This window comes from Leucopleurus acutus, assembly GCF_964270905.1.
Source record: "Leucopleurus acutus genome assembly, chromosome: 16".
Classification (NCBI taxonomy): Eukaryota; Metazoa; Chordata; class Mammalia; order Artiodactyla; family Delphinidae; genus Leucopleurus; species Leucopleurus acutus.
Genome location: NC_139158.1, coordinates 30,036,045 through 30,060,166, shown reverse-complemented (window position 1 = coordinate 30,060,166; position 24,122 = coordinate 30,036,045). Strand labels below are relative to the sequence as shown.

General features: G+C 50.6%; 2 protein-coding genes across 3 annotated transcripts in view; one reads left to right on the top strand and one right to left on the bottom strand.

Annotated features, from left to right (window-relative positions):
- Positions 1-592: 592 nt before the first annotated feature.
- On the top strand, positions 593-19,310 carry NUBP1 (NUBP iron-sulfur cluster assembly factor 1, cytosolic). 2 transcript variants are annotated; one of them, XM_082856169.1, is made up of 11 exons: positions 593-620; positions 699-803; positions 2,709-2,836; positions 8,957-9,025; positions 11,182-11,214; positions 11,806-11,896; positions 12,552-12,706; positions 14,485-14,595; positions 14,844-14,946; positions 18,064-18,147; positions 18,886-19,310. In XM_082856169.1, exons 1-11 carry the CDS (start codon positions 602-604, stop codon positions 18,942-18,944), a joined length of 957 nt encoding a protein of 318 aa, XP_082712295.1. In that variant the 5' UTR covers positions 593-601; the 3' UTR covers positions 18,945-19,310. The 2 variants fall into 2 exon arrangements, with proteins under 2 accessions (XP_082712295.1, XP_082712294.1); XM_082856168.1 differs by having other exon boundaries at positions 2,703-2,836.
- Positions 19,311-19,949: 639 nt separating this feature from the next.
- Positions 19,950-24,122, bottom strand: part of TVP23A (trans-golgi network vesicle protein 23 homolog A) — a gene marked incomplete at both ends in the record, with an annotated part of 37,745 nt that continues 33,572 nt past the window's right edge. Inside the window, 5 exons of the mRNA XM_082856794.1 lie at positions 19,950-20,009; positions 21,055-21,183; positions 22,425-22,553; positions 22,786-22,875; positions 23,968-24,112. Of these exons, the coding sequence (XP_082712920.1) occupies positions 19,950-20,009; positions 21,055-21,183; positions 22,425-22,553; positions 22,786-22,875; positions 23,968-24,112 (553 nt within the window). The remainder of the gene's footprint in view (positions 20,010-21,054; positions 21,184-22,424; positions 22,554-22,785; positions 22,876-23,967; positions 24,113-24,122) is intronic.

Below are 24,122 nucleotides of genomic sequence, written 5' to 3'. Positions count from 1 at the left end.
CGAGCCCTCGTCCGGGAAGATCCTCCCGGACCAGGGCTTAGGCACGGAGCAACTAAGCCCATGTGCCACAACTACTGAAGCCCGCGCACCTAGAGCCCAGGCTCTGCAACAAGAGAAGCCACTGCAATGAGAAGCCCGCGCACCGCAACGAAGCGTAGCCCCTGCTCACCGCAACTAGAGAAAGCCCGTGCACAGCAACGAAGACCCAAAATAAAATTAATTAATTTAAAAAAAATCCTTGAATCTAATCAAGGGGGGTTGGGGGAGCAGGGGGCTCTTCCTTAATCTGAATACAAAGTGAATATTAGCTAACAGTTTTGCATTAATGTTAAATCTCGGATATGAAAATGGTATTGAAGTCATGTAGGACAAAGTCTTTGATCCTAGGAGATACATGCCGAAGTATTTATGATAGATATCTGCAACTCAATTTTAAAAGGAACAGAAAGAGAATCCCAAACTCCCATCACAAGGCTCGCGCGTGCGCACAGCCCTCTTTCGAGACACAATTTCGCGCAGCTGGAGGGTCAGATTGGGCGCCACGAGGCGGAAATACGTAACGGCGGTTTCCGGTGACCGCGTACGCGTCCAAGGCAGCGGGATGGAGGAGGTGCCTCATGGTGAGCGCGCGGAGGGGGCGTGGGGGGCGGGCCTGAAAGGATAGGAGCCACTCTAACTGTGATCTTGTCTTCGCGCAGACTGTCCCGGGGTCGGCAGCGCCCAAGCAGGTCGAGGGGCCTCATGTCAGGGGTGCCCCAACCAGGGGCTCTGCGCTTCTGGAGCTGGTGCCGCTCCGGACCCGGGTGAGGAAGGGGCAAGGCTCCAACGGGAAGTGAGAAGCGCTGTGCTGGAAGAGGCGGGACGTGGGCGGGTTGTGGATGGTGTTGGGATAGGGGCCTTAAGGATGAGGGGCAGGGGCCCAGAGGAGGCGGGTCGTGGAGTCGTCTTCAGGATAAGGGGCGGGGCTTGAGGGATGAGTGACAGGAGCGGGGCCCAGAGGGTCAGGGCTTTTAAAAGGCTAGGAGAGGAGAAAATTGGCGGGGTGGGGGCGGAGCCTGAACCCGTGACTGGTGTGGAGTCAAAAGGGGTCTCAGGAGCGGCGGGGCATGGGAGAAAGTCGTAAGAGGTGAGGGGTGGGACCAGCGGTTTGAGTGACAGTAACTGGAAGTGGTTGGGAGGAGGCCGGCACCAGAGGGAATAGGGTATAAAGTTTGAAGTCAGGGAACTTAGGCTTAAATCCTAGCTCCGCCAGCTGTTTTCTTTGGACAAAATTTCCTTCCTTTTGAGGAGCGATTCTCCCATTAATTCAACAGAAGTATCTATTGATCACTTGCAGGCACAGTGCTCTGTGCTGGGGATACGGCTATGAATGAGACAGATGAGGTGATTAAAAAGCCTTAACCTCTCTGAGCCTCCGTTTCCTCATCAAAAATGGGGGGAAGGGCTTCCCTGGTGGCGCAGTGGTTGAGAGTCCGCCTGCCGATGCAGGGGACACGGGTTCGTGCCCCGATCCGGGAAGATCCCACGTGCCGCGGAGCGGCTGGGCTCGTGAGCCATGGCCCCTGAGCCTGAGCGTCCGGAGCCTGTGCTCCGCAACGGGAGAGGCCACAACAGTGAGAGGCCCCCACACAGCAAAAAAAAAAAAAAAAAAAAAAAAAATGGGGGGAAAATAGTTACAGTGTTGTTTTAGGGATTTGAACTAGGATGAAATATTGAAAGTGTAATAAATGTGTAATAGTGATAGTTATCAATGACAGGTAGCTAAGTGCCTGCAATGTGTCAGTTTCTCACTCTTGGCACTACTGACCCTCAGGGTTGGATAATTCTTTGTGGTGGGGATGTCTGCCCTGTTTCTCTGCCCAGAACATTTAGCAGCATCCCTGGCCTCTACCCACTACCTGCCAGCAACACTCCTTCCTGTGACAACCAAAAATATCCCGAGACATTGCCAGATGTGCCCTGGTGGGGTTTGCCCGCAGGTTGGGAATCATTGCTGCATTGAAAGTTCTGTTCTGGAACTGAGAATGTAGTGTGAACACTTCAGAGCCCCCCACTTCATGGACTTTATATTCTAGTAGGGGAGACAAACAAGTAAACCGATAAATAAGGAAATGTCAGATGTACTCGTAGCCTTGGGTTTTGTTTGGTTTGGTTTTGGTTTGGGGTTTTTTGGTAGCACTTATTACTACCATTGATGAGGTGCAGTTTCACTCATGATCCCTTGAAATAGCCCAAGGATTTAGCTTCTTCCAGCCCATGGGAAGAATGACATTCAGAGAGACACAAATATCATATGATATCGCTTATATGTAGAATCTAAAAAAATGGTACAAATGAACTTATTTACAAAAAAGAAATAGTCACAAATGAGAAATAGAGAAAACAAACTTATGGTTACCATGGGGGAAAGGAAGGGGAGGGATAAATTGGGAGATTGGGATTGACATATACACACTACTATATATAAAATAGATAACTAATAAGGACCCACTGTATAGCACAGAGAACTCTACTCAATACTCTGTAATGGCCTATGTGGGAAAAGAATCTAAAAAAGAGTGGATATATGTATAACTGATTCACTTTGCTGTACACCTGAAACTAACACAACATTGTAAATCAACTACACTCCAATAAAAAATTTTTAAAAATAAAAAAAGATTGAGTCAGGGGCTTGGTCATCTGAATTGCTTTCTTTGCAGCCATAGAGGAAATCAAAGAAAAAATGAAGACCGTGAAACACAAGATCTTGGTGTTGTCTGGGAAAGGCGGCGTTGGGAAAAGCACGTTCAGTGCCCACCTGGCCCACGGCCTAGCGGAAGATGAAAACACACAGGTGGGACCTTAAGGAAAAACTGGGAGAGGCTCGTGTCTTAGGGCTCATGATGGCTCGTAGGGAGCTGACTCGTTAGTGTCAGTTTATCTGGCCTCTTTGGAATCTAGATCCCTGCAGAGAGAACGAGGAAGTGCAAGGCAGTCGAGCAATGAAATGACTATTTCATTGGATTCTCTAGCCATGAACATGGCTGGCAGGTGTACATTTCTCTTGGCTTGCTGATTATTTATTATGTTAAGTTCAGGCTTCTTTCTCTTAATGAACCCCTTCTGCCTTTTTCTAGGTCAGGGGTCTACCAACGATAGCCTGTGGTCAAATCCAGCCCATCTCCTGTCTTTTTATGGCCTGTGAGCTATGAATGGTTTTTACATTTATAAATGGTTGCTTTTACAGTGTTACGTTAGTACTTCTTAATCCTTGATTTTGCCCACAAAGCCTATAATACTTTCCGTTTGGCCCTTGAAGAAAACGCTTGCCAACCCCTGCACTAGGCCATTCACTTACACCCACGTACACAGAGGAGCTTGAAAACTCAAATTCCCCAGTACTGCTCTCAGGATTTCAGCTTTAATAAAAGGTGTGGTAGGGTGAGGAAGAAAAAAATTACTTTTACGAAAAAGATCAAATGGAAATTTGCAGTACCTGTGATTTAAAAAATACAGGTTATTCATTGGGACTCATGATGGTTTTGCACTGATCTTAGGAAATGATCCCAATATTCACTTTGATTACAATTTTATACCTGATGAAACCATGAATGCTGCGGGGTTTTTTTGTTTTTTGTTTTTTTAACACAGAACACGTTCCACCATTTGGTTTTGCCAAAATGAAATTATGTTCAAAATTCTAATTGAAAAAAATATATATACGTACCAGAACTGCTAGAAAAGCTTCGGTGTCTCTTAGACGCCACTGCTCAACACGTTGAGCCCTGAAATACGAGCCGTGGTGAGGACTTGTGTGTTGGTGCTGTGTGTGCGCTGGGTGAGAGAGCCCACCACACTCTGTGTGGATCACCAACCAACTCTGCTGTTTTCCCGTCAGAGCGCTGTTTGGGGCCTGCAGAGGAGTTCCTTGTAACATGGAAACAATTTCATTGTGTTCATGTTGAAACATTGAACAAACATTGAAACAGCCATTCCAGTTCTTTCCTTGGTCTTGGTGCGTGCCTTCTTTCCATACACTGATATATTTTTGAAAATTAGTTTTGTTTTTGTGCATTTTGAATGTTGAAATTTATTTTTATATAAATAAGGACTAACTAACTTTCAGTTCACATTTATTTTATAACTGGCAAATGACCTTTCACTTTTGTTTGGCTTTTTTTTTTTTAAGATAGTGCTAGTGGGGAGTGCAAAACTGCCACATATTGCCAGTTATTTTTTTTAAACTCTAATAACTGGATAAACTGCATACTTTCTACTTGTGTGAGATAAACCATTCTATTCCAGTATGAAATAGCGCCCTAAATTCTTAATAAAATAAAGGCTTTATTTCCTCCACAAAAAACCCAGTAAAGGGGCTTCCCTGGTGGCGCAGTGGTTGAGAGTCCGCCTGCCGATGCAGGGGACGTGGGTTCATGCCCCGGTCCGGGAAGATCCCACATGCCGCGGAGCGGCTGGGCCCGTGAGCCATGGACGCTGAGCCTGCGTGTCCGGAGCCTGTGCTCCGCAACGGGAGAGGCCACAACAGTGAGAGGCCCGCATACCGCAAAAAAAAAAAAAAAAACCCCAGTAAAGGTAGCTACCTTGGGCAGGGGGATCAAGCCCACCATTCCGACCTGCCCTCAATATGCTTGAGCGTGTGCGTGTGTGCACGCACACACACGCGCGTGCACACACACACACACACACAGATAAACAGTGGCCTCAGATACCTCACCGAAGGCTCCAGGAATATATTTTTTTAAATCGTTGGGTTACGAAAGTAGAGTTTACTTCAGGGGTCAGCAGACTTTTTATATAAAGAGCCAGACGGTAAATATTTTAGGCTTCGTAGGCTATACAGTTTCTGTAGCAACTATTCAGTTCTTCCCTTGAACATGAAAGCAGCTATAGACAACCTGTGAACAAATGAGTGTGGCTGCGTTCTAATAAAACTTTGAATTTCATATAATTTGAATTTCATAATTTTCACCCTGTCGTGAAATAAATGTATTCTTTTGATTTTTTTCCCCCCAACTCTAGAAACGTAATAGCCATTCTTAGCTATGGGCTGTACAGAAACAGGTGGCATTCTGGGTTTGGGCCCTGGGTTGTGGTTCGCCGGCCCCTGGTTTGGTTTGTAGCTCCAGAAGCACTAGTGCTGGCTGGGGAAGAACTTCTTTGGGGGAGGATTGAAACGTTGGGGAGGCCGTGGCCTTGGGACAGTGCAGAGGCTGGGCTAGGGGACCTGTAAAGCTTGGTGTTTCTCTCACTAGGGCTCTGAATCCTGCTTATAACTCATTTCTCTTCGGATCATTTTATGACATGTGGAGCTGCGTTTGTTGGCCTACATGACTGACATGGGCTTCTCTGGAATCTGGTATCTGTTACCCAAGATGTGCTCTAGGCATCTGGGGAAAGGGAGAAGTGACTGGCAGGGGACAGCTGGGCAGGCTCGTGGGAGAAGGCGGCCTTGGACTCTGATGGCGGCTGATGGGATGTGGCAGGAGGAGGTGGAGGCAGAGGCGCAGAGCTGGGACTGCCGGGGCAGACAGGCTGGGCAGGCAGGGCTGCTGCTGCTGCAGCAGAGGGGCCGAGGGTGAGGCTCAGCCTGAGCCAGACCTGGGAGGCTTTAACGCCCTGGGAAGATGTTCCAGCGGGAAAGAGGCATGGTTTGAGGGTTGCTATAGCAGCAGCTGAGTGTGTGATCGAGTGTCATCAGAGGGTGACGGTCAACCAGAAGGAGGTGTTGCTCTTGTCTCCATGAGAGGCCACGAGGACACAACCAGGGCAGTGCTAGAACCGACGGCAGGAACAAATGGAGCAGCAGGGCCTCCAACTCTTGGAGAAGAAGGAGGGTCAGAAGTCTAGCTGAGCGTTTGGGGCAGGAGGTGGGTGCAGACTAGCGTGGTGGCCAAGGACACAGGCTCTGGAGTCGGTCTGCCCACGATCACATCCCAGTGCCGCCGATACCACTGCTGTGACCTTGGGCAGGTTATCAGACTGTCTCTGCCTCAGTTTTCTCATCTGTAAAATGGGACTCAGGACCGAGTGAGATGATGCTCGTAACAGTAAAATGCTTAACACGATGCCTGATGCATAGGAAGTGCTCAGTAAATGTCCCTGATAGAATATGGAGGGGTGAAGACTATTTCTGCTTTGGTGATAATGAGTTTGTAGCCCACCCAGAGTCCAGTGCCAAGCAGGTTCACATATACTTGCCCATCTGTTTTTCTGTTAGTCAACAATCTTTTGCCGTCTGAGGGTCAAGTTTGTATTGGCCAGTTGGCCAGCCAAAAAATCTGTTTTCTGCGATGATCCATGTTACCCAGAATAATCTTTGCTTTCAGAAGCTGTCAGGCATTTTCTTAAACAGCTGTCTGGAGATGTACTTTAACCAGGCCAGCTACAAGGAACCACTTGTGAATAGACAGATGTTTACATAGAATCACGCTTCCGTGTTGTTACGTTCTGAAGTCCCACTGCGCACACGTTGAAACTTTGCAGTAAACTGAAGGGAAGCTCACCAGCTGTGTGGAAACATGGCTAGATGAGCTGGATTTTTTTCTTGCAGTGGTGCTTAAAAAAAAAAATGTCAGCACTTAAAGTCTGTCTCCCCTCAGGCAGACCTACTGGTGACAGAAAACATCACTGTCTCCAAAGGGTGCCCGGTGTGGGCACAGAGTACACACCGAGTGTCTTGTTGACTAAAGTCAAGCAGCTCACACCCCTCCCTGCCCTAAATTCAGCAGGGTGGTGAGGACTGCCCTGTCCTTTTCTGCCTGCCACCCGTGGCAGCTCATTACTGACTGCAAGCAAGGCTGTTGCATGATAGCACTTGGTCAGGCAGGTGTCTGATGGTTTGCAGAGGGCCTTGAATCGCAGGGTAGCCCCTGACTAATCACAGGTGGGCCGGGGAATGTGCAGGTTGGAGCGAAGGGAGGAGGAGGAGCCTCTATGGCGCAGACCTGAGCTGTGAGACATCCAAGAATCACGTGCCTTCTTCCCACCGCAAGAGTCAGCAGCTCCCGTCAGTTCCCAGCTTATCATCCTGCCCTGTGAGCTGAAAGGCCAGCTGTGTCATTAAAAGGTCCAGGCTATAGTGTCTGAGGCCCTCTCGGGGGCTTGTAGACTCGAGGGCTGGAAGGAGCCTAATGATCTCCCGAAACACTAGTTTCGCAGATCAGAAGCTCAGACAGATCGGGGAGGAGAAGCAGCTTGTGCGAGGCGACACGGCCTCAGAGTGCCAGGAGTTAGTGCTGAGCCCGCTTCCTGTGACCTCTTCTTAAGTGGAAGTATGGGGTGCTAGGTAGGGAACGCTGTGGATCCTGACAGCCCTGCAGCACCCACTCCACCACTTTCTAGCTGGGAGAGGTGTGGCAAAGCCTCCTCTTCCCATCAGTCTTCTGGCACCTTCCACAGACCCTGTGAGGATTATTGCAGGCATGTTTCTTCCAGCTGGGGTTCTCTGGTGTAACTGGGGCAGAAAGGGAATTAATTGGATGGATATGGGGGTAGCGGCAGGATCAGCAGAATGTCTGAAGGGGACAGGACACGGCCACTGGAGAGCTGGGTAGCAGGAATGTGCCACAGCCTTTTCGGGTTCCACCGCAGAGTGAGTGCATGTGATCTCTTTCTTGTATCATTTCACTCAAGATACCCACTTGGTTGTGGGGAAGAGGGGGTGTAATTCCTCCAAAGGAAACTGATTAAACTGTTCCCAAAAGAGTGAGATTTTCTAGACCAAGTGGCTAGAAACTCGAGATTATTGACGAAAGTCTCCGTTAGGGTCGTAGCGATGGTATAATTTCCCAAGTTGTGAGGCTCTGATGTAAAACGTCTGGATCATTAACCACACATCAGCCTGAAGCATCAGGAAGGCCACGGAAGTCAGGTCTTCAGGATGAGGTCTTCACCCTGATGGGTCTTCAGGGTGAGCGTTGTTCTGTTGCATTCTTCTTGAGGTCCAGCAGAGGGCGCTTGAGGCAAACGACTATCCAGTGTATGAAGGAACCGCTTTCCTGACCTGGTGTGAAGTCATGTGAGGATCATAGGAGGTTGTCCAGAGGATTGAAGAGGAAAGCAAGAAACTAATTTGGGGCAAGTTAAAAAGTTATCCAGAGGTGCTCTGCTTTGGATCTAGGATGTGAGAGCTTTCAAGATGAGCACGGCCCTGCTCCTTAGAAGGTTTCTGAAGGCTGTCTCAGACCTTCTCACGAATCAGATGGGGAAAGCAGGGCGTTTGGGGTAGAAGGAGTCATCGAAGGCTGCACGTATCACTAGCAAAGAACTTCTGTAGATTTCCTTATTTTCACTTTCTTTTTTAGAAGTTGAGCCTAAGCCACCATTAACCTTCAGCATCACAGGAAAACAGGGCTTGGTCAGAGCTCAGCTAGAGGGTCCACTCAGGCCCTCCTTGCCAGGCCCCCGGGGTAGTGGGAAGAGCCCTGGCGTTGGAGTCCAGAGACCTCAGTTCATGTCCCAGCTCTGCTTCTTGCTTGTTGAACAAGTCTCTGGGCCTCTCTGAACCTCAGTTTCCTCTTCTGTAAAGCAGAGATAATGATCCTGAACACACAGGTGCGTGCGCAAACACACACACACACACCCCCCAATACATGGTAAGGGCTACGTAAACAGTGGCTGGGCCTGAATCGTCAAGCGACCTGATACCCTGGACCATAAGCTCAGCCTGAAAATGGGCCATACTGAGGGTGGCTGGGGTGCAGCAGGGCCATGGGCAGAGCGGCGGGGGTGTTGGTGTACTTTGCAGGTTCTTGTTAGGAGTTTCGTCTGGGTCTCTGTGGCCCGGAAGATAAATGTTGTAACTCTCCCTCATGAGATTCCGCTCGGTCCAAGTTCAACCCAGTTTTTCTTCACCTTCTCCCCTCCCTCCTTTTCCTGGAACCCCGTCCCCTCCCGGTTGTGCACATCTGGAGGACTGTACATCTGCTTATATCACGTCTCCTCTTTTCCCCAGGTGGCTCTTCTAGACATTGATATATGCGGGCCGTCAATTCCCAAGATCATGGGATTGGAAGGAGAACAGGTAATAGTGACAAGGCAAAATGCAGGGAAGCATTTTCTTACGGTAAACTGTAGCGCCAAGCCGCTAACCCTAGGCCAGGGGGTCAGCGGAGCCCGTGCCTTTTTACCGGGACGTGACGAGATCAGGAAAAGGTTCACTAGACCGCCTGTCTCCTTTTAACAACAGCCGTGAGTTTGGGGGCGGTGTGGATTATATTTAAATTCATTCAAACCTTCTGAGAATTGTTAGTTTCAATGCCTTCTTAGAGGGGAAGGGAAACAATACGTCAAATGCAGAAGTCAGACACAGAAACTTAGCCCTGGCTGGGAAAGCTAGACCAGGGCTGACTAGGGTTCTGTACTCTGGAAGCAAGGAAATATCTCTGCTCCTGTGGTCACCAGAGGGGAAGTGAGACTGCGAGGCAGGCAAAGAATGCGGGCGGGGGTGGAGCAGCACGTGCTGTTCCCTCCCTTCTAGGTGGCACAGAGCCATCCAAGAAAGGTTCCCCTGGGGGGTGCACCGAAGCCGGGCTGGAGGACTAGGCTTTTCCTGGGGTGCTGGGATCCGTACATTCTTTACTGAAGCGCTGGGTGCTGAGGTTCAGAGGAGAACAAGGCAGATAAAGACCCTACCCTTGTGGGAGGGGCAGGTGATAATAGGACACTAAGCAGGGTAAGGGGACAGACTCGGCAGGGCAGGGCGGCCAGGGGAGCTGCTCTTTGGGAGAGGGTGGTCAAGGGCACCCTGCTCAGAGAACCCAGAGAAGGGTGCGCTGGGATGGGGAGCGCGTGCAGGAGTGTCCTCGTGTCCTCAGCAAAGTGGCCCACGGGGACGGGGCAGAGGGACGGGGTGGCAGAGAGTAGCCAGAGGCAGATGGAGCCAGTCCTTGGGGACTCTGCTCAGGGCTTGGGACTTGCTTCTGCCCGCTGCGAAGCAGCAGGAATCGCAGTTCTGAGCACATGCCCCCCAGCACGGGGGTCCGTTACCGTCAGTCACGTGCATGTACTGCTCACTGGGCCAGGACACAAGTAGTTACAAAAATTGAAAACTTTAAATGGTGAGATAACAGAAGTTCTACTATTTTCTCCTCCTGTGCTATTGGATCATCGTGTTTACCCCTCTTTCAAAACCAGTGACTTAGAGAATTAGTATTAATAGGAATCAATGGGTTTTTCTTTTTTAAGTGTGACTTCAAAGCCAGTGACAAAGGACCCCATGTTATCTGATTGCAATTCTGTGAAATGTCAGCAGCAGGCACACCTGTAGACACAGTAGATCCCTGGTCACCTAGGACTGGGGGGAGTGTGGGGATCGGGGGTGACACTTAAGGGGTGCAGGGTATCTTCTGAGAGTAACGAAAGTGTTTTCACGTTGATGTGGCGATGGATGTACAGCTCTGTGAATATCCTGAAGCCGTTTAATTGTACAGTTTAAATGCGTGAGTTGTGTGGTATGTGGATTATATCTCAAAAGACTGTTTAAAAAAGTAAGAATTCATCAGGAAAAATGGGCTTTCTGTTCTGGGTCCAGCGTTACTTGAACCGTAAATCTAAGATTGATGTGTGGTTGGAAGTTGCGTAAGTTCCTGTTTCATAGTAAAGCATTGATACGGACTTGAACCCTGGCAGTTAGTGAACACCTACTGCGAGGAGAGGGTCTGGGTCTTGCAGTAGCCCAAGCTTCCCGCTGACACCACTTCCCCAGTTGTTGTCCCCTGGGGGCAGCAGCTCAGCCCTGAAGTTCACACCACTGATGGGAGGGTTCTGTGTCTACTGTTTCACTAAAGGTCATCCCTCCACTCCTGGACTTGTACAGAGACTGCCTCGCTGCTCCACAGTTGCCTGCATCTTCTCAGCAACCCCCAACTGATTTCTGTCACACTTTTAAAATATCCCAAATTATATTTGGACTCCGGTAACATCGGTCCCCTGACCAGATATCTAAGCAGTTTCCAAATAACCCAACCTGGGAGGGAAAAAGCAAATGAATTCTATCATCCATAACCCAGCCCCTGACCCCCCTCTGTTCACTCCCTATTGAGAATTTAGTGGTAGCATTTAAGACAATGAATTGTCATTTATAAAACTGCCTTCTTACTGCGTAAACTTCGTCTGTGAGAGAAGCGTGACCAGCGCGTATAATTTCTCACAAATAAGCATGGGCTTCTGTTCCTGCAGGTTCACCAGAGTGGCTCGGGCTGGTCTCCAGTGGTGAGTGCTGACCCCCTTTTCTTCAGGATCTCTTGTCGTATGTGTACATAAAGGGTTGTAACTGTTTATCGTCAACAGATATTTATTGAGGCACTTTCCTAGGCACAGGGAATCCAGTTCCAACCTGGGATTGGCACACTTTTTCTGTAAAGGCTCAGAGAGTAAATATTTCCAGTCTGTGGGTCATACAGTTGCCACCGTCATGGCTGGAAAGTAGTGATAAGCAAATGAATGACCGTGGCCGTTTTCCAATAAAACTTTATACAAAACCAGAAGTGGGGCCATAGTTTGCCAACCCAGGTTAAGATAGTAAAGGAGACGAGGTTTGTTTATTTCAGCTGAGTTCACTGTCGTTGCCGCATAAGGCCGTATGGTGACTCTTTCAATCCCTCCAATATGGTAACCTTTTTCTTTAATGATTTTTTTCGAAAAAAAGAAAAAAGATTTAAGGATTCAAAGAGTGAATATACTCACAGATCACACAGTAATTTTGTCCCCCCAATTTTTTCAGCCGGAGCTCAGACAAAAGACATAGGGAAGTGCCTTGCACTGTGGTTTTAAGTAAAATGTTTCTTGCGTCATCCTTTCTAGTTCCTGGAAGACAACTTGGGGGTGATGTCGGTGGGTTTCTTGCTCAGCAGCCCCGATGATGCCGTTATCTGGAGGGGACCAAAGAAAAATGGTTTGCCACTCTGCTTTCTGTCTCTTATCACGTCCTTCCAAGGGCAGAATTGCATCCCGTCCTGTCAGGATGGCCTCAGGCTCATCCTGCTGGGCTTCCTAGAGGATTATTTTTATGCATCTGGTTGCCTCTTCATTGGTTGAAGAGAGCCAACAGAAATACCAGTTTTATTTAATAAAATGTTATAATTTTTAAAATCTATTAGGGGTTTTTCTCTCCTGAAAATCTCCCTAGCCCTGAAATTATTCCTAAGGTGGTTTGTGTTCTTATTTGTGTCAAAGAGAGAAGTATGTGAGGTGAAATCAGTAGCAGGTTGGCTAGGCATTGAGGCTGCAGGTAATGATGCGAAAGTGCCTGTCTGGGCAAGGTTCCTCAGCCTCGGTGCTGTTGGCGTACTGAGTCAGATAATTCCTTGTTTGGGGAGGGTGGGCTGTCCTCCATGGCACAGGGGCTTAGCAGTACCCTGGCCTCTGTGCTCCAGAGGCGAGTAGAACTCCCACCCTAGTCATTGACAAGCAGACGTGTCCCCAGACGTTGCCAAACACCACTGATTGAGAGCACAGGTGATCCGTACATAAAGGTCACGAGCTGTGCTTCTGTAAAGAGAGTCAGAAGGACGGGAGAGAGGAGGCATCCCCGCGGCTTCTCCTTGCAGGCATGATCAAGCAGTTCCTCCGGGACGTGGACTGGGGCGAGGTGGACTACCTCATCGTGGACACCCCCCCCGGGACGTCGGACGAGCACCTCTCGGCCGTGCAGTACCTGGCCGCAGCGCACATCGATGGGGCGGTGATCATCACCACGCCGCAGGTGAGCCAGGGCCCCCCACCCCGGAGGGCCTCTTTCTCCCACAGCCCAAGACCCTGGGCTCTGCAGCATGCCCTGCCTGGGATCCGCAGAAACCTTACATTTACCTTCGGTCCAGCCGCTGTCAGCGGACAGGGAGGCATCAGGTGGCTGGGGCGGGGGTGGGGGCCAAGGGCGCCTGGCCCGAGGATGGCGCTGGAGAGAAGACGAATTTGTTGTTAGGAATGTTTCCTACTGAATTTTTAAAGAGAGGCTGGGGCCCACCCTTAGACCAGCAGTGCTCTCAAGAGTAGGTCCCAAAGAAATGACCTATGAGAACAGTGGAGTGGGGACATCCGCTCTGATGCGGGTGCTGACAGTGGGCAGGGCTTTCCACGTGGGGCAGGGGTACATGGGAACTCTGTGCTTTCTGTGAACCTAAAACCACTCTAAAGGTCAAGTCTAAAGCAACAGCAACAATCGAGTTGACACAAGGATGGCCTCTCTGATACCATATTTACTGTGAAAGGAAAGAGAGTCCCCTTGGATTCAGGAGGAGGGGAGCAGACCGAGCCGATGCCGGCCCTTCTCCAGGAAGCCTGGGGGGACGCCCCATGTTTGTGCACCTCTGTATGTAACTTCTCTAGAAAATGTGACTTCAGGCTGGGGACGCCCACTTTCTCGGAGCCCTGCACGTCCAGCAGCTGGCTTTCTTTAGGGGTCATTTTTATTTTTTTGTGAGAACTGCATTTTTAAAAATTAATTAATTAATTTTAACATCTTTATTGGAGTATAATTGCTTTACAGTGGTGTGTTAGTTTCTGTGGGGTCATTTTTGACAAAGCAGGGCTTGTAGAGGATACCAGGGAGAGAACCACAGCTGCACTGCGGTGAGACGCTTAGTAACAGCCAGTTTACTTTCTAGCTAAATGCCCCTCCGTCTGTACCCCAGCCTCAAAGGGCTCGAGGGCCAAACGTGGGCCTCGGGAGAATAGAGGACTCAAAGCCAGGACCCTTTGAAGGCCTGTGACCGTTAAAGCCACAGATGTTAAGGAGTGGCCGTATTTGACAGCACACGACCCTTGGACACGTCTGCAGTAAAATTAAATGGGGTACTGGGGTGGGTACTAGCCCTGATTATCCACAGTCCTCACGCTGTAAGATGCACACTGAGAGTCCAGAAGTGAATTTGAAGGGATCCAAACCTGGTAATAGTCCTTATTTTCTTCTTGTGCATAAAGTTGCTTGGGTTCATGATAACCAGGATCAGAGGTTGATGTACTTTTTCTGTGAAGGACCGGAGAGTAACTGTTTCAGGCTTTTTGGGTCACACGGTCTCTGTCACGGCCCTTTAGCTGTACCATTGTGGGGCGAAAGCGGCCCGAGATACTGTGCAGAAGAGTGGGCCGGGCTGTGTTCCACAAGAACTTTATTTATGGAAATAGGCGGCCAGCTGAGCCCACAGGCTGCCCTGACCTGGAAGGCTGTGCCTGCTCGGGATCAGCCTAGTACATTGACGGCAAAGTGGAGCATGGAGGTGTGTTAAAGGGTCACTTCCCTGTAGATTCGTTGGACATTGGACATTTGCCTGTTCAGGTTTATCCTTTGAGGTTTGTGGGAAGTAAGTAGCACCTGGAACAGGGCTCGCCCGTGGTCGGCACGAAACAAATACGGAACACGGGGCACGGTCTCTAACGCTTCACGGTGGCGATGCCACGGCCCTGCAGCCATCCCTCCACCACGCGGATGTTCTCTTTTTATGCTTTGACTTTGACATAACTGGACTTCTTGAACCTTGACAGGAGGTGTCGCTCCAGGACGTCCGGAAAGAGATCAGCTTCTGCCACAAGGTGAAGCTGCCCATCATCGGGGTGGTGGAGAACATGAGCGGCTTCATCTGCCCCAAGTGCCAGGTGAGAGTACGTCCAACCAGGTCCTGTCCTCCGTGCCTGAGGAAATCGTAGGGGTGGATCTCTGGGAAACCGTTTCTATTTTCCCCATCATTTCGGGAAGTGGAATCAGTTAAAACCCTCTGTTGCTGATTTAATGAAAATTCTTTTCACATTCAAAATAGCCATTTTTTAAAGTTGCTTTAAAATGTGGTCCATCGTATGATTCTGAAACAAAGTCAGGATTCCTCCCCCTTTAATTTGCCTCCCAGAAGGAGACTCAGATATTCCCGCCGACGACTGGGGGTGCGGAGGTCATGTGCCATGACCTGAAGATCCCGCTTCTCGGCAAAGTGCCTCTGGATCCGCGCATAGGTGGGTGAGTCCCCGGTGGAGGCTGCACACCCTCCCGCTGAGAGGAGCAGTGAGACGCGTGTCGGCGCGTAGCCGAGGGAGCAGGAGAACTTCGGGGCGGCGGGAGGGGCCTGCAGAGGAGAGGAGAGACTGGTCAGGGAGACGCCCGGTGCAGGAGGGCAGGAGGAAAGGAAGTCACTAAGGGGAGGGGCCAGGCCGGGGGTGACCTGGGGAGGCGGCAAGGGGCGTGCCTTCGAGTCTTCTCTTACACAGGAATTAGGTTCAGACTCAAAGCCGGGTACAGAATTAGCCTTGAAGCCTCCCGAGGAAGGTGCCCCGCATGTCCAGTGTACAGGGAATCCCGCCGCAGCCCTCCTTGCACCCGGCTTCTCTCGGTGAGCGTGAGGGGAAGTCGCTGGCCTGCCTCCGGGGGTCACGCTCCTCTCTGAGTGCCACAGTCCTCCGGGGACCCCACCTCCACCCCACACTCACTCCGGGGCGTCGGCTCGCTGAGTGGAGTGGTGAGGACACCCACCGCCAGATTTGTTTCCCCACAGTAGCAGGAGTTGGCCTTGCTGAAGTTAGGTGTGAGCCCCCCCATGAGGAAGTGGGACAGTTAGGTTACGCAGAGGTGCCCGGGCCTGAGGGAAGCCGACAGAGACCGACGGCGCTCGGGCCCCAGTTGTTAGGAAGTGAGAGCCTTGGGAGCATGGGCGCCGTGTGCACCTAGAGGCCGAGGCCGTGGCGGCTGTGCCGCAGGAGAACGGGGAGGAGGTTAGGGCTGGACTGGGGCCTGGGCGTTGCCAGGGAGGGGGGTACACAGAGAGGGAAAGTGCCAGGATTTGAGAGGTGTCACGGACATCCGTGCTGCCCAGTGTGAGCCACCGAGGAGACGGGGGCAGCACCGAGAAGCGGCTGGCTCCCTCCTGGCGCTGTGTGGAGGCGGGCGAGGCCTTGGCCTGGTCAGCGGGCTGGGGAGAGAGGTCAGGAGTGGAGGGGGACGTGCCCGCGACGGGGGGTGGGAGGTGCAGAGAGGAGGGGCCGAGAGCGCAGCTCGGAGGAGGCCTGCCTTGAGGAGGTGGACGGGAAGAGCCCCCGAGAAGCCCGGGGGACCTGGGGGGCAGCTCCGGAGATCGCACCTCGCTTGTTTCCACTCCCAGCAGCACTTCTGGTATGTGGTTTCCCCAAGAAACAGAGAACTCGGCTGCTTTTCCAGCCTTCCCCACTGCTGTAAACTGTCTTCGCATTGACCAGAGCTTCCCTCTGGGCCATAGGAGCAGGTACCTCCCCTCAAAGGCCTCCAGAGGCAGGCGGCCCACATGAACTTGTGGGGGACAGTGAGTGGTGGCAGCCTGTCACCGCCATCCGCTCCAGGCTGTGCTGCCGCCTTAGTCCTTAGAGCAGCTTACAGGAGAGGTGGCCTGGTGCAGCCTCTGATCCAGTGACGTCTAGCGGGTACATGTCTAGCGTGACAAGGTTCATGTCCCCAGACCTCACCTCTGGTTGTAGCTGCAGAGAGCTGGGCCGGCGTCGGAAAGGACAGGCGGTTAATGCCGTGACGCGCTGCGGCGAGGCGGGCAGGGCCAAGTGAGGTCGCTGTGACCCTCTGGAGCCGCTTCTGTCTGGTGAGGGAATAGCCACATTACCAGGAACAGACAAGAGGCCGCGAAGGACGCGCTCAGCCCCTGTGGGAACGTGCAGCAGAGGAGCGGCCGGGCTCTGGCACCGTGATCCTCGGCCTCCCCAGCCCCGCACGCCTGAGGGTCACGCGGAAGCACGTCTGGGCCGGGCGCCCTGGCCTAGATCCGCGCTGCCCCAGCGCTGGCTGCGGGCTCCGGCGGGTCCTTGCCAGGCACTGAACCTCAGGCCGCATCTGCGAGGTGGGCACGGTGATGGAGCCACTGCCAGGGGCTGCACAGATGGAAGGAGGGCCACAAGGGGAGCCTTGGACAGGGCAGTGCCCAAGGGGTGCCGCCTGCAGGCGACAGGCAGGAGGGGGGAGGTTTGTGGAGACGGGGGACTGACCAGAGCGCATTTATAAGGGGACAGGCATGTCCTCTGGGGAAGGGAGGACGAGGAGTGAGAGGACGCTGGATGAACATCAGAAGGAAGTGGCCCCACGAGCCTGTTGTGGGACCTGTGACTTCCCAGACCCAGTCCAGCGACCGTGAACTCGGAGGCTTCCCTAGCTGCTTCCGCCACAGTTCACAGTGCCCGGGCCACATGGGGGCCCACTCTGCCCCCCGTCTCGGGTGTCCCTGTCCCACCGGGCAACATGCTGGGGAGCTGAGGCGACGACTGCTCCACGGTTGGCCTGGCTAGGATCCCCCCAGGAGGCTGGGGAGTGGCTGTGGGTCGTGGAACCACTGATCCTGCTTCTCCAGCAGGGGGGGCGGGGGCAGAGGAGCTGGCAGCGGGGTCTACCCAGGACCAGACGGGAGGGGAGCACGCCGCGTGCCCAAGGTCCCGCCCCGTGCTCACCTGGATGCGAGACCACCTATGTGTCCCGAGGCGGCACTGCAGTACACAGAGCAGATGGATGGATGCCAACCTGGAGAGACCTTCAAGATAAAATTACACATGGAGAAAGCAACGGGCAGAATACGTGTGTCATACACTCCCAAGCATTTTTTTTAAATACATGAGTGTGTATATGTATATATATGCATATATTTCTAGGATACTTGAAACACTGGTAGCCTCCTTTGAACTCATTCTTCATGGTATAACCTTTTGTATTCCATACTCTTACTGTGTGCCTTCATTATCTTTTTACTGAAAGAATGAATTGGTCTTTTAAATGCAGGTTCCTGGGCCTGCCTAGGAGCTGCTGTATCTGATCACAGTGGGGGCCCTGGAACCTGCATTTGCTGCACATGACCCAGATGACTCGCAGGCACACACACTAAACACCATCAGCCAGGTACAGGTCAGAACTGCGAGGAAACGCTAGCCAGGGTCCCTGCTGGATGGGGGGGGGGAAGGTGAGGTCCTCGAGACCCCGACATTCTGTCTCAGCTTTGATCTTCATTACAAGTGAGGTGGGCTCGATCTTCAGTGTCGTGGGCACAGAAAGAGCCCCAGGTTCACATCACCACTGTGCTTCTTCATGGATTTTCTTTCCTTTGTTTCTTTAAGGTAAGAGTTGCGACAAAGGACAGTCTTTTTTGGTTGAAGCACCGGATTCACCAGCCACTTTAGCCTACAGAAGTATAATTCAGAGTAAGTGTGGAAGTGAATCTTGTGAATCCAGACGGCACGGGGCCAGGGAGTGACTTAAATGAGCAGAGTGGGCTGGGTGTGAGAAGGCCCCGTTCAGGACCATACGTGGTCACTGCAGCCATGAGTGGCCACACAGCTTTGGCGGGGACACTGGGGTAGTGAGGTTTGGGATGACCCCATCAGCCCGGGAAGCCAGGAGTCTTGAAAAATCTTCTGGTACCTCAGTGTTGTGAACTAAGTCATAGTTTAAAAAACACGGTGAAGTTTATGGTATAGGAAATACACCTCAATAAAGCTATAAAAAGAAATGAAGAAGAAAAAAGCAGCACAGTGAGCCAGACCCAGCCCACGTGCAGGCCTGATTCAGTCAACGACAGGCAGCCGTCAGGGGCGCTGAATCTAAGGCACAGGTGTCGTCAGTAGTTAAAGCTTTAGTCTCCCGGTTTGTGGCCGAGTCCTTTTGACCTAGTGAAATGGTGCTGAGGGTAAATCACATCATTTCCGGGATTCTTGATCTGTAGAATGGGCCAGCGTGAGGCCTCCAGTTGTGGTTATAACCACAGGTGGGCAGTGGGCAGTATTGGGCTCACTTTCAGATTCAGGGCATAAGCCGAAATGGGACTATTGGGAGAATTAAGCCACCTGGGGACTCCACCCCATCTAGACGCGGCCTCGCCAGCAAAGGGCAGGGCCACCAAGAGCCGCAACTGCTTCCTTGCCTGCTGTCTTGTTTTCCAGGAATCCAGGAGTTCTGTAGTCTGCGTCAGCCAAAAGGGGAGAACCTCGTCGGCTCCTGAGACAGGAGGACGTTAGGAACACAAGCAGCACGTCCCATCACACCTGACCAGCTGAGTGACAGAGCAGGGGTCCCAGGCAGAGAGGGACCAGCCCCAGGCGTGGTGTGAAGTCACTTTTTCAGAGACACTTTAATCATCTAACATTTGTACACTTTTCTTTAGAACATATGTAAAGGGCATTCTTTACAGATGTGCCGTTTCAAAAATAAAAACATCTCAAACCTCTGCCCCAAGGCCTGCTTCATGTAAAAAACCAGCGGCTTGTGGGTCATGGAATTTTCTTCTCTGTCGGAAGCTGTTCCATTACAGAACCTCTCACTTGAGACTTCGCTGCCTCGGAAAATAAGCCTGAAAAAGAACCAAAGGGACAAAGGGGTGAATGTGTGGCTTCGCTGCAGATATACAGTCACAAGTGCAGACAGCGTAGTGCAAACGCTGTTCCTCAGGTGGAGGAAAAATTAAAGCAGTGATAGATCCTCCTGCTGGGGCTTGTCCTGAGGTCAGTGCACACCCCGTGGCTGGGCACAGTCAAAACACCCTCGAATCACCCACATGAGAACAGATTTGGGGGTCAGTGTCGACACCCTGTATAGGAATGTGTGTTCACTATATCCAGCAATTTCCAGTGTCAGACAACTTACAGGGTTTTTTAACATTACATAAAAAGAGAGATGCAAACTCCAAGAAGATCCTCATTGCCATGAGACGCTCACTCTGGAAGACACACAGGAACTGAGAGCAGCGGAGGGAAGAGTAAATTCCCAGTTCCCATCTTATTCCAGGCATGGAAGTGGAAGGTGGGCAAATGCCTTGCCCTCCCCTTCTCTCGTCGCCCACCCCGCTTGCCTACATAGAGTCAAATCCACCTGTTCAAGGTGAGGAAGGTGGGACCCCTCTAAAGGGCCCACCCAGACCACAGGCCCAGCTGAACCCAGGGGAGCTGCGCTTCCACGGGAGCCCCTGGCCCTGCACCGTCCAGGCCGCCACCTCGATCCCACCTCTTACCTAATACTTGTGAATCTCCAGCCCCTCAAGGCCAGGCTTCTGGAAGTCTCTTGGACAGGCCTGCAAGGGGAAGAGGCTGCCCTGGCTTTCTGTCTCACATGTGTGTGGCCTGATCCCGCTGATTCAAGGCCAGAGCAAACCCACAGTGAACTGAAAGCCTGTAGGGCTGGTTGCTCCAGGTCTTGGTGTGAAGCTGCACTGTTCACATTTAATATGGTTCAGACCATTTCAGGAAGAGCCTGGTCAAATTTAGAAGATCTATTTCTCTCCTAGAACTAAGGCTAGGTTTTAAAAAAAAAATACGTTATGGTTCTTAATTCTGTCGTTTAAAGAAATCACTCAAAACCGACAATGGCAGTCACAAAAAGACAAGCGCTGTATGATTCCACTTAGGTGAGGTGCCTAGAGTCGTCAGATGCATGGGGACAGGAAGTAGGTGGTTACCTGGAGCTTGTTGGTGGGGGGAGGGTGGGGAATGGGAAGTTAAACATTCAGTGGGTACAGAGTTTTGGTTTGTGAAGATCAGAGTTGTGGTGACATGATGATGTGGATATACTGAACTGTACACTTTTTTTTAAAGAACTCTGCCTTTTTTTTTTTTTTTTTTTTTTTTGGCTGCGTTGGGTCTTCGTTGCTGCACACCGGTTTTCTCTAGTTGCGGCGAGTGGGGGCTACTCTTCATTGCGGGGCGTAGGCTTCTCATTGCGGTGGCTTCTCATGTTGCAAAACACAAGCTCTAGGCACGTGGGCTTCAGTAGTTGTGGCTCGCGGGCTCTAGAGTGCAGGCTCAGTAGTTGTGGCGCACGGGCTTAGTTGCTCCGCGGCATGTGGGATCTTCCTGGATCAGGGCTCGAACCCGTGTCCCCTGCATTGGCAGGCGGATTCTTAACCACTGCGCCACCAGGGAAGCCCTGAACTGTACACTTAAAAATGGTTAAAAGGGTAAATTTTGTTGGGTATATTTTAACCACACACACAAAAATGCAACTAACCATGGAGGCCTGGCTGACATGGAAAACATCAAACCCTGCCATTGCCAACAGGCCTCCTTGACTTTTAAGTGTCTGGAGGTCAGGGGTCCAGGAATCAGACTTCAATAACTCACCGTCTGGAGCACCGTCTGGGACAGAAAACTGGCTGTGACTTTGCTGATGTCACTCTCGCCTCCCATCTTACAAAGGACGTAGCCGTACAGGTTAGCGGCTTGGAGAGAAATCCCAGCTATCACAAGGGCCTGCGCTCAGACAAAGCAAATGTAATTCTCCTAAGAGCACGTATTGAAATATTCCTCCCAAAGCAAGTAGGAGTGGCTCCGGCCCACACCTGCTAGTAATAGCCAACCTCTATGGAGTGCTTACAAATACTCATGGACCCCTTTTAATCACCAGGAACCCGAGAGGTTGGGGCCGTTATTATCCCATATTACAGGGAGAACATGGAAGCTCAGGGAAGCTAAAGTTGCCTGAGGTCGCAGAGCTGGAGCGAGGCTGAGCCGTGATCCAGACTCCAGAGCCCACACTTTTTTTTTTTTTTTTTTTGCGGTACGCGGGCCTCTCACTCTTGTGGCCTCTCCCGTTGCGGAGCACAGGCTCCGGACGCGCAGGCTCAGCGGCCATGGCTCACGGGCCCAGCCGCTCCGCGGCATGTGGGATCTTCCCGGACCGGGGCACGAACCCGTGTCCCCTGCATCGGCAGGCGGACTCTCAACCACTGCGCCACCAGGGAAGCCCAGCCCACACTTTTTTTATGCTGTTGCTCAGACTGTCCATAGATATCTTGTTTCCTCACTGAATGACTCAGATCATGGCAATGCAATATGATAACTCTGAAATAAAACTGCAGAACCCTGAGGCTAGCTTATTCCTACTGAGGAAGGGTTCCCTATCCAAGGTAGGACGTCATGCACTTTTTCTAAAAACTCCTCTCTCAGCAGCATTATTCAGAGCCAAAAGCTGGAAACAAATAACCATTGATTATCTCACTGATGGATAAATGGATAAACAAAATGTGGTCTAATACCGTGGAATAGTATACATCCATAAAAAAGAAAGCAGCACTGACACCAGCTACAACAGAGATGAACCCTGAAAACAATATGAAGTGAAAGGGCTCAGTCACACAAGACTGCATGTTATATGATTCTTTTACAGAAAATGTCCAGAATAGCCAAATCTATAGAAACAGAGAAATCAGTGGGTGGCAGGGGCGGGGGGACAGGTGTATGGGGAGGGTGATGGCTGAAGGGCTCAAGGTTTCCTTCCGGGGTGATGAAAATACCCTAAAACTGATTGTGGTGATGGTTGCACAACCCTGTGAATAGACTAGAAGCCCCTGAATTGTACATATTAATGGGTGCACGGCCTGGTATGTGAATTTTATCTCAAAGTTGTTTCGATTGATCGGTCGATCAATAGCAAAAACACACTCCTGCAACCACCGGTTCTGTACAGACGTTTCAAGCAAATGTTGCCTTACCAGCCACTTGAGCTTCAAGGAAAATAAGGAGCTAAAAAAGAACACGATCCAAATCATGGGGCAGATGATGAGGCCGAGCCAGAAGACCCGAGCTTCCGCCTCTGTGGCAGCCACGGTATTTGGAGAGACCTGTGGCGGGAAAGTGATTCGGTTTCAATACTAGCGAAAATGGTTGCAAAGGAGCGTGCTATGATTTTTGTTCACGTCACACGTGCTTCTGCCACATGTGACTTTGAACGGAGCGCCAGCATCAGTGGGCTTTGTGTATGGCGGGGATCAGATCCCACAAAGCTCAAAAGGAACCCATGGGAACTTTCCACGGCCGTTTTCCCGTTCTAGCTTGACACGTATTGGAGAATACCTTTCTGGCTTCAAAAATCCAGTGGCTTTTCCCATCTTCGTCGATCTGGTTCCACCAGCGAAGGCCCACCAGGAGTCGTCCGGTTACATTCTGAGGAAAATGGACAGAATGTCTCCAAGCAGGCCACGGGTCATTCATTGATGAATAAAAGTCACCATTTTATGCCAAACTTGCACCGTGACAAGGAGGAGAGGGGAACTGAACTGTGGGGCTTTCTCAAAATCAGTTTTGAGGCCTCTAATTCTTAACTAAGCTTACCTTAAAAAGCAACCTAAATGTCCATCGACAGAAGAATGGACAAAGAAGATGTGGTACATATATAAAATGGAATATTAGCCAGCCATAAAAAAGAATGAAATAACGCCATTTGCAGCAACATGGATGGACCTAGAGATTGTCACACTGAGTGAAGTAAGTCAGAAAGAGGACAAATATCATATGATATTGCTTATATGTGGAATCTAAAAATGTGGCACAAATGAACTTATTGATGAAACAGAAATAGTCACAGATGTAGAAAAGAATCTTATGGTTACCAGTGGGGAAGGGGAGGGAGGGATAAATTGGGAGATTGGGATTGACATATACACACTACTATATCTAAAATAGATAATTAATAAGGACCTACTGTATAGCACATGGAACTCTACTCAATATTCTGTAATGACCTATATGGGAAAAGAATCTAAAAAAGAGTGGATATATGTATATGTATAACTGTATAACTGACTCACTTTGCTGAACAGCAGAAAAGTAACACAACATTGTAAGTCAACTATACTCCAATAAAAATTTTAAAAACAAAGTTTCATTCATGAAAAAAAGGACTCCCCAGACACACACACACACATATATATTCATATTATATGGAATTTTAAAATAAATTATTTATAATATTATGTCATATGTAAAATTTACAAAACACCCAAAGCCCTATGGAGTTGTCACCCTCGTATACTACATGTTTGCAAGCATGACAGAAGCCATTTATTCGACTAAGCAATGTATTTTTTTCTCTAATTTTAAGTGACAGTATTCGGCTTAGTATTCTTAAGTACACATCAGCAGTTTAAACCAAAGTGCCTCTGAGCCCAAATCAGCCACATGCATCAGAACTGTGAGCATCTGGAAACGCAGCCACGTGTTTCAGGAGCGAGGCTGTCACAGGTGAGGGGGCCTTACCTTCACAGACCAGAAGTCGAAGGACAGGAGGAGAAGCACGGTGACAAAACAGCCCACGAAGCTTCTGCTGAACCAGTCACAGCCCACATAGGTGATGGTGGCACTCACTCGGAAAAACAGGTGGAAAAACGTGGCCACCGGGTGCCTAGGGAAGA